The 15,066-nt window shown below is 36.2% G+C and overlaps 2 protein-coding genes across 2 annotated transcripts; both read right to left on the bottom strand.

Moving 5' to 3' along the window:
* Window positions 1–1,267: 1,267 nt before the first annotated feature.
* LOC124455037 (dual specificity mitogen-activated protein kinase kinase 1-like) lies at window positions 1,268–8,972 on the bottom strand. Its single transcript, XM_047005788.1, has 10 exons — window positions 8,682–8,972; window positions 8,376–8,604; window positions 7,665–7,811; window positions 6,680–6,757; window positions 6,516–6,567; window positions 5,816–5,940; window positions 4,058–4,327; window positions 3,315–3,376; window positions 3,192–3,237; window positions 1,268–1,864 (listed from the first exon to the last, which is right to left on the bottom strand). The coding sequence occupies exons 1-10, from the start codon at window positions 8,753–8,755 to the stop codon at window positions 1,766–1,768; spliced, it is 1,182 nt and encodes a 393-aa protein (XP_046861744.1). The 5' UTR covers window positions 8,756–8,972; the 3' UTR covers window positions 1,268–1,765.
* A 3,354-nt stretch (window positions 8,973–12,326) lies between these two features.
* LOC124455158 (eukaryotic translation initiation factor 5B-like) lies at window positions 12,327–14,694 on the bottom strand. The gene is made up of 6 exons (XM_047005875.1): window positions 14,338–14,694; window positions 13,924–14,141; window positions 13,772–13,840; window positions 13,399–13,698; window positions 13,180–13,245; window positions 12,327–13,112 (listed from the first exon to the last, which is right to left on the bottom strand). Exons 1-6 carry the CDS (start codon window positions 14,627–14,629, stop codon window positions 12,465–12,467), a joined length of 1,593 nt encoding a protein of 530 aa, XP_046861831.1. The 5' UTR covers window positions 14,630–14,694; the 3' UTR covers window positions 12,327–12,464.
* Window positions 14,695–15,066: the final 372 nt, after the last annotated feature.

Here is a 15,066-nt window from a genome sequence, read left to right as displayed (position 1 = left end):
TCAATTATCATGCAATCAAAAACTTTAATGTTCAACCTCCACGATAAATGTTTGCGTGATAAAGTAAATGGTTTAAACCCGGGAGTATCGTTACATGTTTGTAAATGATGATCGTCCAGGTTAATAAAGTCCTGAGAAGGACTTTATTAACCTGGACGATCATCATTTACAAACATGTTCGCGTAAGTCATCAAGTATGCAAGCAAAATTTTAGCAAAGAAAAACATTTTTATACCGACACAAACCAACAGCAAGCAACAACGGTTAACGCATGGAATTTAATGGACTCGCCCCTGCTTGAGGTAATGCCATTTTTACGGTGTCTTACATCGCACGTCCAGTTCTCTATAATTTCTCTATAGTCACGTGTCGCTCCCTGACCGGCAAGATTAATCAACCAACGTGCATAATCATTAGTCATTTTCACAACTGACGTCTATAAGTACTCATAAGCGACTGTTTACTTTAAGACAGGTGCAAAGGTCAGAAAACAGTAAGAACCCGACAATGCATTAACACAAGCTGGATTACGTGGGAAAATATTCACAAACGAATTAAGAAGGGAGGAGAGGGACCAATATTGGTCTACCCTCACACTTCACTGAAACGTATGTCTCAAGATAGATAAATATTGCAAAAAAAATAGAGCTACGTATTCTGTAAATTTGCGAGCAGAAATTGCAAATTTCTTCAACCTGGTCTTCGATATTCATCGCTAATTTTTTCAATAACGAATACACTGAAGGTCCACTCCGAGGCATTTCTTATTACGCATGCGCGTCAGCCAGTCAACGGCCTTGTTTGAGTTTGACTAAATATGATAAAACTGCAAACCGAAAGCAGTAATATAAATCAACAAACATATGTTTACCCGTTGTCGTGGTTGTCGCATCGTCAAAGAAAACATTTTTCCATATATGGCATCGTCAAAAGAAGCATCTTTCCATATATGGCGTTGTCAATAGAAATATCTTTCCATATATGGCGTTGTCAATAGAAATATCTTTCCATATATGGCGTTGTCAATAGAAATATCTTTCCATATATGGCATTTTCATAAGAAACATCTGTCCATATATGTCATTACATCTTTCCAACCATTGTATAGGAACGAGGACGGACAGTTTTGCGATCAATTCAGGTTGTTTCGAATGGCAAAAGCATCCGAAATGATATGGATCAAGAGTCCACTGTGACTCAATTGATGTCAGTGAAAAGATACCTTTATGTATTATACTGCTTGCTTTGATATTGAGCACTTAACATATGAAGTCTTAAAACGAAATATATTTCTCAATTGTAGTTTTTACAAACTGTGTTTTTCACAAAACATATTTGTCCAAACATTGTCATTACGACAACGCTATCGCACCAAATTATAACCTACAAATCTAATAAAGACAGAATTTGGAATTGACTTCATAGCAGTCTCAAGGGTACGTCATCATGACGTCATTGTTTGAATGACGTCATCGTTCAAAAACACATTTTGCCATCCGTCAAAAATCCCATCACACGTAAAAAAGGCGGCAAAAACTTCGGACAACACTTACATGTAGTTATTTGTATAAAATATTTCGACTATTATTTGAAAACGTTTCAGAAGAAATTCAATATTAATACGATCTCATAGACAACCGCATTATCTCAATTTCTAATAAAGTAAAAAAATCTCTAATTTTTTGCGCACCACTAAGGCCACTCACTAAAGATAGCTAGTCGAGAAAGATGATTCGATGTACAAACTTATCCCTCGATGTCCCCTTTATACTGTCGTGGTTTGTGGCGTAATGTCTAGAGTCCGCTGCACCCAACCAACGTAGTCAATGTTGGATTCCTCAGCTTTCTTGATAAATTGGTGACCCTAAAACCAAAAAAAACTCGTGGTTTATAGACAGTAAAAAAATCTTAAGAAATGAAACATGATCACTGTGTTTGCACATGCTTATGCACACCGAGGAGACTTTTGGGAGAACTCGAAAGCAGATCAGTGCAAGCCTGAGACCGAAAGTCGAGAGTTTCTACATGCTCGACAGTTCTCACTAACATCTCCGAGGTTTACATAAGCAAGAACAGACAAAAAAATATCTTTTATTTCTTTTATAAAATAATAATGCGAAAAAGACAAATTTAAAACCAACGTTTGGATTTTTCCACTAAAATTTATTCATGATTGATACGCATACCTCGCTTTTTGATTGACTGATTTAACTGCTTGAGCTTAGATCTGAAATCGCATATCTCACGCTAATGCAAACGCAGCTGTAGGGCAATCAGCGCACGCGTTTTACTGTGTTTATTTTATAAAACTAATTGACTGTTTCGCCATGCTGTTGCCATGACACAGACAAAAACGAGAGCATGCATGTAACATGTGACCGTGCATTCACTTCAACACCGAGAAGAACCGGTGTGGATTGCTTAATAATTAAATATGATTTCTTTGACCACCGACTTTGGGCAGTTTGGATTGTATGTGTTTGTTAACTACGTAGGAGACAAGGCAAAGGTAGACTTAAGGATGTCTGTGAAAGACACAACACCGTGAAGGCGTTCTTGGAAAGATGTGCTTTAGAGAATGAGTCTCGGGTCTTTGCACGCTTCGTAGGCAATTTTAGGTGATCCGGAAATGGCGGCTTTCGTAAATAAGGAATGATAGGTAACCTTGGTATACGAATGCAACTTTTAACATAAACATATGTGAGGGTGGAGTTTCTCTTCAAACGAAACTTATAAAAATATAATTTTAAAAAAGCAATTACCACGGTGAATGGTCAAAATAATAACCTAACAGTTCTCAAAAGAACTGTTTAAAACCAAAACACAAACCCAATAGTTCTCAAAAGAACTGTTTAAAACCAAAACACAAACCCAATAGTTCTCAAAAGAACTGTTTAAAACCAAAACACAAACCCAATAGTTCTCAAGAGAAGTGTTTAAAACCAAAACATAAACCCAATAGTTCTCAAAAGAACTGTTCCAGAATTATTTGCTATTTCTAAAGCAATTTTTAGATTTGTCATCACCACAAAGTCCCTATTTCACTGTGTAAAAATATTTTAATAAATGTTCATAAAACCGTACTTCATTCACCGTGCGAAAGTATAAGCATGGAAGGGCGCAAAGCATGGTACCGAAACTGATTCTTTAAGTAACATCCTTGAAACAAGGTCGAAACTACTTTTACTAACCATTAAGAACTTGAGATTAGCACGTTCGTTTGGGTTTTTGACGAGACTAAAATCAAAGTATAAATTGATCATAATGTCTAAAGGCATCGCTCGAAGAATTAGTATTTCAACAAAGAAACTCACCATTTATGTACAAATTCCCTGAAATCATCAGAGAAATGTCGCTCCGGTAGACGTGGAGCAGGCTAGAAAAATGAAGTGGGTTTAGAAGTGCGTTTCTACTCCAGCATTGGATCTTCATTAGGATCTCATGTTGAAATTTGAGTCCTTATATACTCCAGTCTAGTGCCTTCATCAGAAGTAATCTGATGTTGAAACTTAAGTCCTTACATACTCCTGTCTAGTGTCTCCACCAGGAGTAATCTGATGTTGAAACTTCATTTCTTACATACTCCAGTCTAGTGCCTTCATCAGAAGTAATCTGATGTTGAAACTTAAGTCCTTACATAATCCTGTCTAGTGTCTCCACCAGGAGTAATCTGATGTTGAAACTTCATTTCTTATATACTCCAGTCTAGTGTCTTCATCAGAAGTGATTTGATGTTGAAATTTGAGTCTTTATATTCTTAATTATAGTGTCTTCATAAAGAGTGATCTGATGTTGACACTTGAGTCCTTTTACACTTCAATCAAGCGTCTTCATCAGCAGTGATTTGATGTTGAGACTTAGTCCTTATGTACTTCAGTTAAGTATCTTCATCACGATCAGAAGTGATTTTGTGTAAGAATCTTAATATACTCCATTATTATTTCTTCAGCTGACGTGAACTGATGTTGAAGTTCCATTCTAATGACTTGATGTGAGATGCTTTGCAAGGAACATACTTTACAAGCAGCATGAAACAGAAAAATACTTAAACACAAACCTCATTAACAATATAGTCCAGCAGCTCAAAGATAGCCATTGGCCTAGGTACTTCCCCTCCATTTACAGCCTGAGGTATTTGAGCTCCGGGCACGATCGTATCAGGGTTGAGTGACGCCATGTCCTTTACATCACCATTAAAAACTTTATCAATATCCTCAGGGTTCGGTGGAGGTACGGGGTACCGTCCAATCGCCATCTCAACAAGAGACAGACCTAAACTCCAAATATCTGATTGTATTGAATAAATGTTTCCCTGTAGTCGCTCGGGCTAAAATTGAAACAAGACTCGCATCAGGCGTTAACTCGGGCTTATCGAGAACAATGTTTGGTTGTTTTTGCGTATGATAATAGTTGTCAAATAACACAAAGAAATTCATGGCAATGTAATCTAACATGTGCCTATATATATTCTAAAGTAAACGGTCTGAACCTGGGAGTATCGTTACAATTTGGTTGATGTAGATGGTCCAGGTTAGTCGAGTCCATAGAAAGACTGTTGGTGTTGATGTTGACTGACGTTTCGACAGCCTTAGCGGTACACACTTGACCCTGAAGATGACTACAGCTAAGGTTGCAGAATCATCAACACCAACAGTCTTTCTCAGGACTCTACTAACCTGGACGATCTGCATCTTTCAACTTGAAGCAATATATTACGCAAGCAAATAATGTTTCATTACACGTATCATCATAGTGACACTCACGCGTGAAACGATTCGAGAAAATTTTGACCGATTCAAGGACTTCGTGACAGTCACGCGTGATTTCCATAATCTCGGGTGTACCTCTTCGGTAGTTCAAATAAAAATGAACGGAAACCTTTCATTTTCAAGGCCGAAATTCTTCCTCGCAGATGATTAAATTTGTGTTAACTATTCAATAAAGGGTGTGCCAGATTCAGACTGGATATCAGTATCCAGTACAATTCTGATATCCATTTAAAACGTTAAACTGCTGACAAGTATGGTGCGATGGCGCGAATTCAGATCTCGTCTAGGTTACGTTTTTATTAAAAACGTCTAAGCGTGTCAAAATTCAAACTTCGTTTCTCCGATTATGGCATTATACGCGGCTTTGTTTTGGAACAAGAATATGTAAGCGGATGTTAGACGTCGCATTTACTTCCGCTTTATTTGTAGTGACTTTGCATGTGACGTCACAACTATCAAAATTCTTACGTACAAGCAAAAGCGGCAAGGAATGCAATACAACCATCTTAAAACGCTTCAAAAAAAGTGGTGAGAAAATCGCGCACCATCCCTCCAACCTCGTGCCAAGATGTTATATGAACTTTACTAAAGTAAATGGTTTGAGCCCGGGAGTATCGTTACATGTTTGTAGATGTAGATCCTTCTTCGTAGAGTACTGAGAAAGACTGTTGATGTTGATGTTGACTGACGTTTCGACAACCTTAGCAGTAGTCATCTCCAATGTCAAGTGTACCAAGAAGACTACCACTGCTAAGGATGTCGAAATGTCAGTCAACATCAATACCCACAGGCCTTACCAAACTGGACCACTTACATTAAAACATGTGATGATACTTCCAACTTCGAACCTTATAACAATTTATATTTCACTGACAATAGACTTCACTGACAACAAAAAAATTTGTATTCTTCCTTCTTCTTGAAAATGAGTGTCAAACAGTTGACATAGCATTCTACTTTGCCACTAGTTAAAGTCACACATGCAATCAAACTGCAATCATCAGCTATATTTTCAGTTTTGTTGGTGAAATGATAATTTTACTTACAGCCATGTAAGATCTTGTGCCGACAAATGAGTTTGCCATCGAGTCAATCAATTGTCCACTAACACCAAAATCACACAATTTGATTTCGCCTCTTGAGCTGATCAAAATATTAGACGGTTTAACATCTAGATGAATTGAAAAGCCAATTGGTAAAATATCATATTTGCTATTGGATAGCAAAGCTGATCATATGAAATTTGTAACAAAAACTTCAAGAAAAATTTTGTCTGATAATTTCACCAGAATTATGAAACACAAGTCCCTTAGCAAGAATCTGATATTTAATGGCAGCAACTTTCTTAAAGATTGTTAAAGTTCTCAAATAATCATCCGTGACCAGCATGGCCTTTCATGCATATTTATTTACCAGATTTAGTCTAATTATGTTTTGTATAGATGCAAATTCAGAACAGGGGGGATGTTCAAGCTCAATCGAGCAAATCTGCTATATAAAATTTGCATCTATGGTCGCACAGTCTGTATATGCTTTCAGTCATTAAAGTAAATGGTTTGAACCCTTTCAGTCATTATAGTATTTTAATATGCAACCCTATTAATGAGAGCTGTAGCCAGATGATTGAGAAAAATAGAGACAAGGAAGGCTATCGCAAGCACTACAACCGTATGAAAACCAGCCTTGGTGTTTTTAATGATAGGATCTTAATTCTTGAGTTCCTGCGTAATCATGGAAATTTCATACCTCTGTGAATAATCTTGTGGTTCTCTCTTAAATAACTAAGACCTTTAAGAACCTATCGAAAAACAGTTAAAACAAGGTTAATTTGTCACATCCTACTGGAAGAACAAAGAGTTGAAATGAATTCCATGATGGAGGTGATGGATTATTAGGAACTATAAACTCACAGCAATACTTATTATCCCTAGTATATCTTCTGGAATTCGACCAGCTTTTTTTAGAACTTGATCTAATGATCCACCATCCTGTAAAATGAACACAGAATTACATGACAAGTAAATCATGCACAAGTCAAGAAACCGCAAAGTTAAAGTTTTTAAATGTTAAAGTCAATAGCCAATATAAAATCTCTTCACACTTATGTCATAGTGAGGATAGTACATAAAAAAATTAATGCACTTGATCTCCTTATATATTTGTCATGGTGAGGATGGTACATAAAAAATTAATGTACTTGATCTCCTTATACTTATGTCATAATGAAGATGATATAAAATAAATCAATGTACTTTATCTCCTTATACTTATGTCATAGTGAGAATAGTACAAAAGAAATCAATATACTTGATCTCCTTATACTAATGTCATAGTGAAGATGATACATAAGAATTCAATGTACATGATCTCCTTATACTTATGTCATAGTGAAGATGGTACATAAGAAATCAATGTACTTGATCTCTTATACTTATGTCATAGTGAGGATGATACAAAAGAAATAAGAAATCAATGTACTTGATCTCCTTATACTTATGTCACAGTGAAGATGGTACATAAGAATTTACCATTGACATTTATCAATTACAGTGAAATGAAAGAGAAAAAATCACAGCATTTTATTGGGTTGCAGTCAAGTCACAGTTGAAATCAAAGCAAATATATAAAACCTTACGTTAAATTTTCTCTTGACTTGGCATAACGCAACTAAACAAACTTATATCATTCCAACTTAGATAAACCTGCAGGATTTCTGTCTAAAGTTACATATCAACCCACAAAACATTTTTGTCTATGGGAAGAACGGCATATCAGTTAATTTGAACTCTAAACACACTCACCAGAATATTAACATAAAAAACAAACAATACCGCTCAAAAATGTATCGAATAACTTTCTACGACAAAATTTAACAACACTAAAGTATTATCTCACCATGTGTTCCATGCAAATGGATATTTCCCCATCGCTGTAAAAAGCTCCGTAAAAACCAACGATGTACGGTGAATTGCAATCGTGTAAGACTTTCAACTCTCGAATGATTTGATTTCGTATGGCCGGCTTGATCTCCAAGTGTATAAGCTAGGAAAATAAAAGAGGCTTTATAGACCATCTGAATTCTGGGATCATTCAATTAGCGACATTAATGTCACAATTGTTGAGTAAATGCAGCAAATGTTGCAAGAGAGATTTTGCCTTGAGTAATTTTACGCACAGTTGAAGTCTTACTTGCGAGTTTCATGGAACTCTTTGTGAGGAGAATTTTCGCTCACGCATTCAATGAGTTCACGGTAAAATATTTCAATGGCAAAACATTCGCTTTTCGCGCACACATTGTGCTGAGGAAAATCTACGTTTTAAAATAATCAAGAAGGAAGAGACATCTTCATGAACACACCACAAGCCTAAGGTGTTGAACTGCGCAAATTATATGAAAAACAAATTGCTGTGAGCGCAATGTTGACCAATCATCAATGTTGACCAAACACAGAATACACTAATTCTGTGCTCATTTCAAAAGTCCGCTGTCTTCAAACGGATTAAATGTTTTCTACATTAACTACATAAAATATAACTGAATTCGAGCATTCTCGGCGGGAAAATAATTTCAAATATCCCGGCAAATTTATTACAAATATTGTGTACCTTCCTTGCCATAATCAAGCCAGTTGGTTTGTGGAGAACTTTCGTCACGACACCACCATTTCCAGCGCCTATTTCATCTAATTTCTCGAAATCTTCTGTGCTAAGATCGCCGATTTTTCGCTTCTCGGCCAAGAAAGACATGAGACGCTCGCGTTGGCAGTCATCCATTTCCAAATCGGCAAGCTTCTTGCTTATGTCGTCCGTTCCAGATGACGTTTCGATGTCCGTGCTGAACGAGGCAAAATAATAAAAAGAAGATAAATCTTGCAAAGGAGGGTCATAGAAAGACGTGAAATAGAGACATACTTCTCGGGTATTGCAACTGGCGGTGGTAAAATCACCAATTTCGGACGAGTTTTCATCTTTTTGCCATCCGCCATCTTGGGTATCTGGTTGTCGAGGCTCAAAGAAGCTATTGATTTTCAGCAAATTGCATTTCCAAAGTCCAGCGATGTTTGCACGCGAACTGTGGCAGCAGCAATAGTAAGTTATAGAAGCTAATTACTGGAAAAACATTGATACATTTCTTCCAACAAACGTCGCTGAACCTCCCCTCTAGAACACGAGCACCGAGGGACCGAGGAAAGAATAATGCGAAATCCACTTGCGAACAGGGCAATCCGGAGAATGTCGAGAATTTCCGAAAGTCAATGACCCATCATCACCCTTCATCACCCGCCACCACCATAAACATACATAAAAATGACTAAACTTTTCGGCTAGGAATAGGAATCGGAAAAACAATTGCTTGTAATTGTAATTTTTATCTAGAACATCTAACTTCGAGATAAAATTTTGTCAGATTACGTTTCTGAATTATTCTGAATTATTCTGAATTAATTTCAGAATTATTGGTCTTCGGATCCTGCTAAATAACGACCAAGAATTCCCTGGGATTTGTTGAGGGCCTGGGAAGGGAGAACGAATGCACTGAATATTGTGATGAAATAACTAAATGAATGATTTTCCACAAATTAGCATACAAGGTTGAATTCTGCTTTGTTGTTTTGATACATTATCATATTTTCAATGAGTTTAATACATAAAAATAAGTGGGCAGGATAGTTACTTATGTTTAGTAAGAAGATCCTTCGTGTGGGATATATACTCTTACATCACTTCTACATATGGAGCTACTTATTCATCATTCCTTTCAAAGCAAATGCAAAGGATTTCTTATAAGCCTAATAAATTTACTGCACTTAGACTGTAAATAGTTCAATTGCTTGTGATGAAAACGGAAGTCTGTTTTTTCCATTTTTAAATATCTTCATTTCAAAGAAAAATGGGGAAAAAAGTAAAAAACCATCTAACTCGGATAACTTAACCCAGATATTCCATATTTCGATTTTTAGCCAATGAAAGCTAGAAAAAATCAATAATTAACAATGCTCAGCAAAATCAGCCAATGAAATCAGGCATCCAAATGATTTTAATACACGTCAATCGCTTTTCATGCAGCCAAAACACAACTAGATGCTTCAAGACTCGAATATGAAATGGTTTGTAAAATTTTATAAATAATTAAAAAAAAATACTTTAATTGTTGATAAATGTGATGAAAAAAGGCTTGTTGGATGTATAGCTACTTATAGTTTTAATTGTAAATCATTTTTGTGCAAATCGGCGTCTAATCTTCGTCGATATGTTTGCTAAGCAAGAGAAATTTGTCGGTTAAAAACAATAAGACATAAGTTTGTATGTTTCAATTTCTTTCGATCTTTCGGTCTTTCCTTTAGAATGTTGCTTATTGCTAGTGTTTGGAGTGTTATGAAATGAAATTTTGTTGAATATTTTTACTTTTAACATGTAAATTTGTAAATCAATACATTTGTAAATCAATATATTTCAACAACAAACTTGCACAAACGACACCTTACTTGTTTCAACGCAAAAATATGCATAGTTCTAGGTGAAAAGTTACAGAAAAGCAAAATAAGATATAAACAGGTTATTTCTTACTCTTTGGGTTGATTTTTGTGGGTAAAAAAATGCTCTTTTGAACAAAACCTTTTCAGATATTTAAAAAGGATGAAAATGCTGGACGTTGGATAGTTGGATGCACGTTGAACTTTTAATTAAATTGGTGCCTTTAATGTCTTGCGCGTTACAATTAAGAGCACTGGGCACAAATTATACAAAACTAACCAATTTGACTATAAAGTACAATTTTTTGACGGTCGACACCTGAAAAATTTTTGAATAAAGTACGGTGAAGCCAAAAAGTTTCACCTTGGAAAAAATGAAGTCAAATGTGTAAACTTTGTAAAGTGTTGACGGCTATAGACTCTTCAATTCAATAAGTTAGGATGATAGTAATTTCAGTCGGCGAGAAAATTTTTAATAAAACACTAATGAAAGATAGCAATGTTAGCTACGCTACATAAGTAAAATTCATAAAAATTATCATTTAAAAGTTATTGAGCATTTTTAGAGCAACGCGTTCAAAATTTTCCAAGAAATGATGCTAATTTTCTCTTAAAATCTGACTTCGTGCAAACATAAAAAAAGCAACCGAAGTCGTATCCTAACCTAGCGTTGAAATTTGAAACAAAGATAAAACAAATGGTTATGGAAAGAAATGGAAATGAACTAAAAAGAAGCAAGGCTGGAAACTCAAAATTGTGTGCCTTCAAAACTTTTATTGATTGTCTGTAGTTTGTTTTATTTTAAAACGCTTTTGAAATTTTTTATTATAATATTATACAACGTCAAATGAGTCGAAACATGGAAACTCATTTCAATTTAAATTAATAAGATACTCAAATGAAATAAAATATTTTTATATTTTACATTCAGAATTTTCCGGATTTTCTCTCGAAACTTTGAACGATGTATGAGAAAACAGGGAGGCGTAATTGCAATACTATTATCTCAAAATGTATTTAAATGACGAACTTCAAACTTTCAATGCGCCTTCTATGCAAGTCCCTCTCTTTGGAGAATCATTTTAATGTCTGCTTGCTAGTAACTATAAAATAATGGCGTGCATTCAAGTATCTAGGCTATCGATAATATATTTTGATTAAGTTTTCGTTTCACCTCGTAACACATAATTGTAAAAGTAAAAATTCAGCCGTTTTACTAAGCATGCTTTTATTTTACAACCAAACAACGACTTAGGAACTTACTATGTTAATGTCTGCGTGCACTGTTGAAAGTAGCGTCACAGAATAAGAGTCACTCATGTCGGAACCTTTGATGTTTTTGTTCTCGCGCATGTCGTTCCGCGCATGGTGGCCGCCATTATTCCAGCCAGATGATTAGGGGTTTTGACTTTTTCCATACCTTTAAAATAATCCAAAGTCATTTCTTAACTCAAAATATTCTTGAATTCATTGTTAAGTATTGACGTGATGTAATTTTAATGGTTGGAAACAAGTTAGAAATCCTAATCATCTGGCTAGAATAATGGCCAACATGAGAACACGTTGTACGCTGAGTGACCATTCTGTATAATCATTATTCTGTGGTAGCGTCTCCAGGATGTTCAGACTGCGGGGGGGAGGGGGGGACAATACAACTGTCTAATTTTTTAGACTTTAATGGGGCCTCAGAGACATGCTCCCTTGAAAAATGTTTTCCAAAACGATATTATATTCTCTGAAACGTCATTTCTTACAGGTAGGATTATGATAAAGCGACACGTTTCTAGAATGTGTGAACAAGTGTATTCAAGTCAATCTTATCGACAACAACACTCAAGATTGCGGTTTACTATATATATACTTTGCCAGTAAACAGAAAATAAGTTGTTTATTTATTTCACTTCTTCCCAAAATTGGTCTCTGGAATAACTGGGGGGACGCGACCGCTTCATTTCCCTCCCTGGCGACGCCACTTAATGTGGGCAACCGATTTCTAAACAACAATTTCTAGTGTAAAACAGCAGGAAATATCAATTTTCATATCTAACGATACCATTTAATGAATCGTATTTTAATATGATTCTAAATTTTTAACATTTTACTACATAATTTGGTTTTATCTTCATATTTTGAACTGCTTACATACATATTGCACTATTGATAGGGATTTGAAATATATTTTCTGTCAATATTTTTAATTTAATCTGTTAGAACTAATAAATCACTTCGATTTTTTTCCAAATTTGAAGACATCAAAAGGACCAGAGGCAGCTCTTAGAGATTCATTGACAACCTGAGCAGTGGATGCCTTTGTCTCAAGCTCTGAAGGACTTACGGGGATTTCCGATTTCTCTGGTCCTCCCTTCATTAGTGAAGCATTCTCTTCTTTTACATCAGACTTTGAAGTATCGTCGTGTTTCTTTGGCGTTTTTGCATTGTCAGACGATGCCGTAGGACTTGCTGAAAGAGCTTTTGATTTTGTACTTTCGTCTGATTTCTTTGATACTTCGTCCGATATTTCGGTAGTTTCAGATTCAGGTTTTGCTTTGTCCTTTTTACTTCGGCGACTTCTACGTCCCGGCGACAAAAGCCTCTCGAGAAGCGGGGATTTGGAGCTGCGCCTCGATTTGCGAGTTTGGTCGATCTCTTTCCCACCCTTTTCTACTTCTGCTTCCGCTTTTTCTGTTCCCAGGCTTTCTTCTTTAGCCTCACTGCTGTGTTCTTTTAAAGAAATTTCCTCCATGGGACTAGCATTGCGATTGCTGACTTTCTCTATCGATTCCTTAGCTACGGTTGGCTTGCCGGTGGGAGGTTTCGTTGCCAAATTTTCGATACCAGTCCCCGACAAGGAAGGAGCATCATTCGCTTTCTGAAGCAATAGGTAAAAATTTTAAATACAGAAGGAATTTCAAAAGCCGGTTGGCCTGCTATTTTACCTTATTCATTTTCTTTTCAATCTCTTTCATATTCGCTTTTATTTCTTTACATAGAGGTATACCTTCCTGCGAAGAAAACAGTCATTAAAGCAATAATAGAACTACAACACTTTAAAACTCATCCTTAGTTATCACACCCATCGTCTCCCCCAAATAGCTTTTCATGGAAAAGGCAACTTTTAAAGAAAAGCAGATACAAACAAAGAAATTTCCTCGCACTTTAACCATTTGATCAGTCAGGTGGAGAGCTTCCTTCCTTTGCTCTTCCTTCTCTTCCTCATTTCCGGAATCTTCGCTACTTTCCTCCGTCTCGTGCTCCTCCGGAACATAGTCAGGATCTTTACGACCGACGTAGTTAGTACTGTAGATCTGTATCAAAGTTCCCTCTTCAGATGACGTACTTTGACGATCGCCATATTTACGTTTCACGTTAGAAGGCTCCATGCAAGTTGATTCGCCTGACATTGAGCCTCTGTCCTTTCGCTTTTGACCGCGTTCCTCACAACTGCCAAATCCCAGCTGGAAAAAAAACAAAAGCTTGACAAATAAGAGACCGATATGAAGAAAACAGAACTGATGAAAATATACATACAAAACCAATGATAGTCCAGAACATGTAACTCGGTATAGTCCATGGCAAGTAAACGAAGAAAGACAGGACCTACGTGAACATATCAAGTGAAAATCCTTTTAAAATCATTTTAGAAAATCTAGTTGCATTCAAAAGTTGATTAAAAACTTTACTTTGAACTTCATCCATACTACAAAGGCAGTCATTCGCACAATGGTCTTGCACATGAAGTAAAACGATGATTCCTCTTGCACTACAACGTCTATGTTTGCTGGAGTTGGAGCATCTTGCTGTTCGTCTTTGGTTTCACAGATGCGCGGTTTTTCGACTTTCTCATCAGAGTTCCAAAGCTTGTCGACAACACTTCCAGCTTCTTTGTCCAAGTTGCAAACTAGAGCAAAATGGCTACTGTAAATAGGCCTTCAAATCATTGTGAAAGAAGTTTCGTGTTTAGAAACGGACTGAGGTTAATGGTTTCTGCTGTGTTTTAGATATTTTAAAGATTTAGAAGATTATCAAAAACAGAAAATCTTGTTTTTTCATGGAAGAGACGAACTAAAATACATCTAAATCGAGTACTATCTTACCTTGGTCTATAGCCAAATTTGTTATCGGTGCGAGCGGTTTCGATTCAAGAACAGCTTTACCAGTACAGAGTGCTTTCTCGGCCATTTCAAAACCATATTTGACGAGGGAATTAGATTTTTTAATGTAGTGACAGGTCTCAGAGACGCTTTGAAGAGAGGACGTTACAATGGGTAGGCTGCTTAATTTAGTGCTAAGGCTCTCGGCACCGCTATCCACGATGTTCGCTTCTTTGCTTTCTTTCTTCCCGTTAGCTGGCAAAGAAATCTTGGAAGTTTCTGATTTATCAGACATTTTGCGAGTAATAGCAGTCGACAGTGAATGAACCTCACCTTAGAGCAATGATTTTATATCAAAGCTATGACGAAATAAAATAAAGAATGCGTGCTGTAGATAAAAATTGCCGCTCATTATATTTCTTCTCATCTGTTCTGAATTTCAATAGTGTATTCCGTATCGTTCTAGTGACGTTTCAACATTGTTCTCAATCCACAAAGGACAGTAAAGCTAATTGCAAATCCTCTCAAACAATTCAGCATGGCTATTTAAACAGTTCAGAGTCAACATTGGCTTAAAATAATTAATCATACATATTAAAAATTTACAAGGTGTAGAAAACCTTTAGAAATATTTATTGCGCTGATCCCACGGGTGCATTATGTATTGTCAGCTACATGCGCATATATCATAATATTTTAAATCTATTGCTAGATTAAGCCCGCCGCACACTG

The sequence above is a fragment of the Xenia sp. Carnegie-2017 genome, unplaced genomic scaffold (assembly GCF_021976095.1).
Source record: "Xenia sp. Carnegie-2017 unplaced genomic scaffold, XeniaSp_v1 HiC_scaffold_13, whole genome shotgun sequence".
Taxonomy (NCBI): Eukaryota; Metazoa; Cnidaria; class Anthozoa; order Malacalcyonacea; family Xeniidae; genus Xenia; species Xenia sp. Carnegie-2017.
Note: the sequence above shows the minus strand (reverse complement) of the source record. Positions and strands in the feature narration are given on the sequence as shown.

What these genes read in the sequence shown, in the direction of transcription:
- LOC124455037 (XM_047005788.1), bottom strand. Translation starts at nt 8,755, where the DNA reads ATGGCGGATGGCAAAAAGATGAAAACTCGTCCGAAATTGGTGATTTTA. An exon ending in CCAGTTGCAATACCCGAGAA is followed by an intron (nt 8,605 to 8,681) that starts GTATGTCTCTAT and finishes TGCCTCGTTCAG; the next exon opens with CACGGACATCGAAACGTCAT. An exon ending in AGGGAATTTGTACATAAATG is followed by an intron (nt 3,238 to 3,314) that starts GTGAGTTTCTTT and finishes CTTTGATTTTAG; the next exon opens with TCTCGTCAAAAACCCAAACG.
- LOC124455158 (XM_047005875.1), bottom strand. Translation starts at nt 14,629, where the DNA reads ATGTCTGATAAATCAGAAACTTCCAAGATTTCTTTGCCAGCTAACGGG. An exon ending in TCTGGACTATCATTGGTTTT is followed by an intron (nt 13,699 to 13,771) that starts GTATGTATATTT and finishes TTTTTTTTCCAG; the next exon opens with CTGGGATTTGGCAGTTGTGA. An exon ending in TTGAAAAGAAAATGAATAAG is followed by an intron (nt 13,113 to 13,179) that starts GTAAAATAGCAG and finishes CTATTGCTTCAG; the next exon opens with AAAGCGAATGATGCTCCTTC.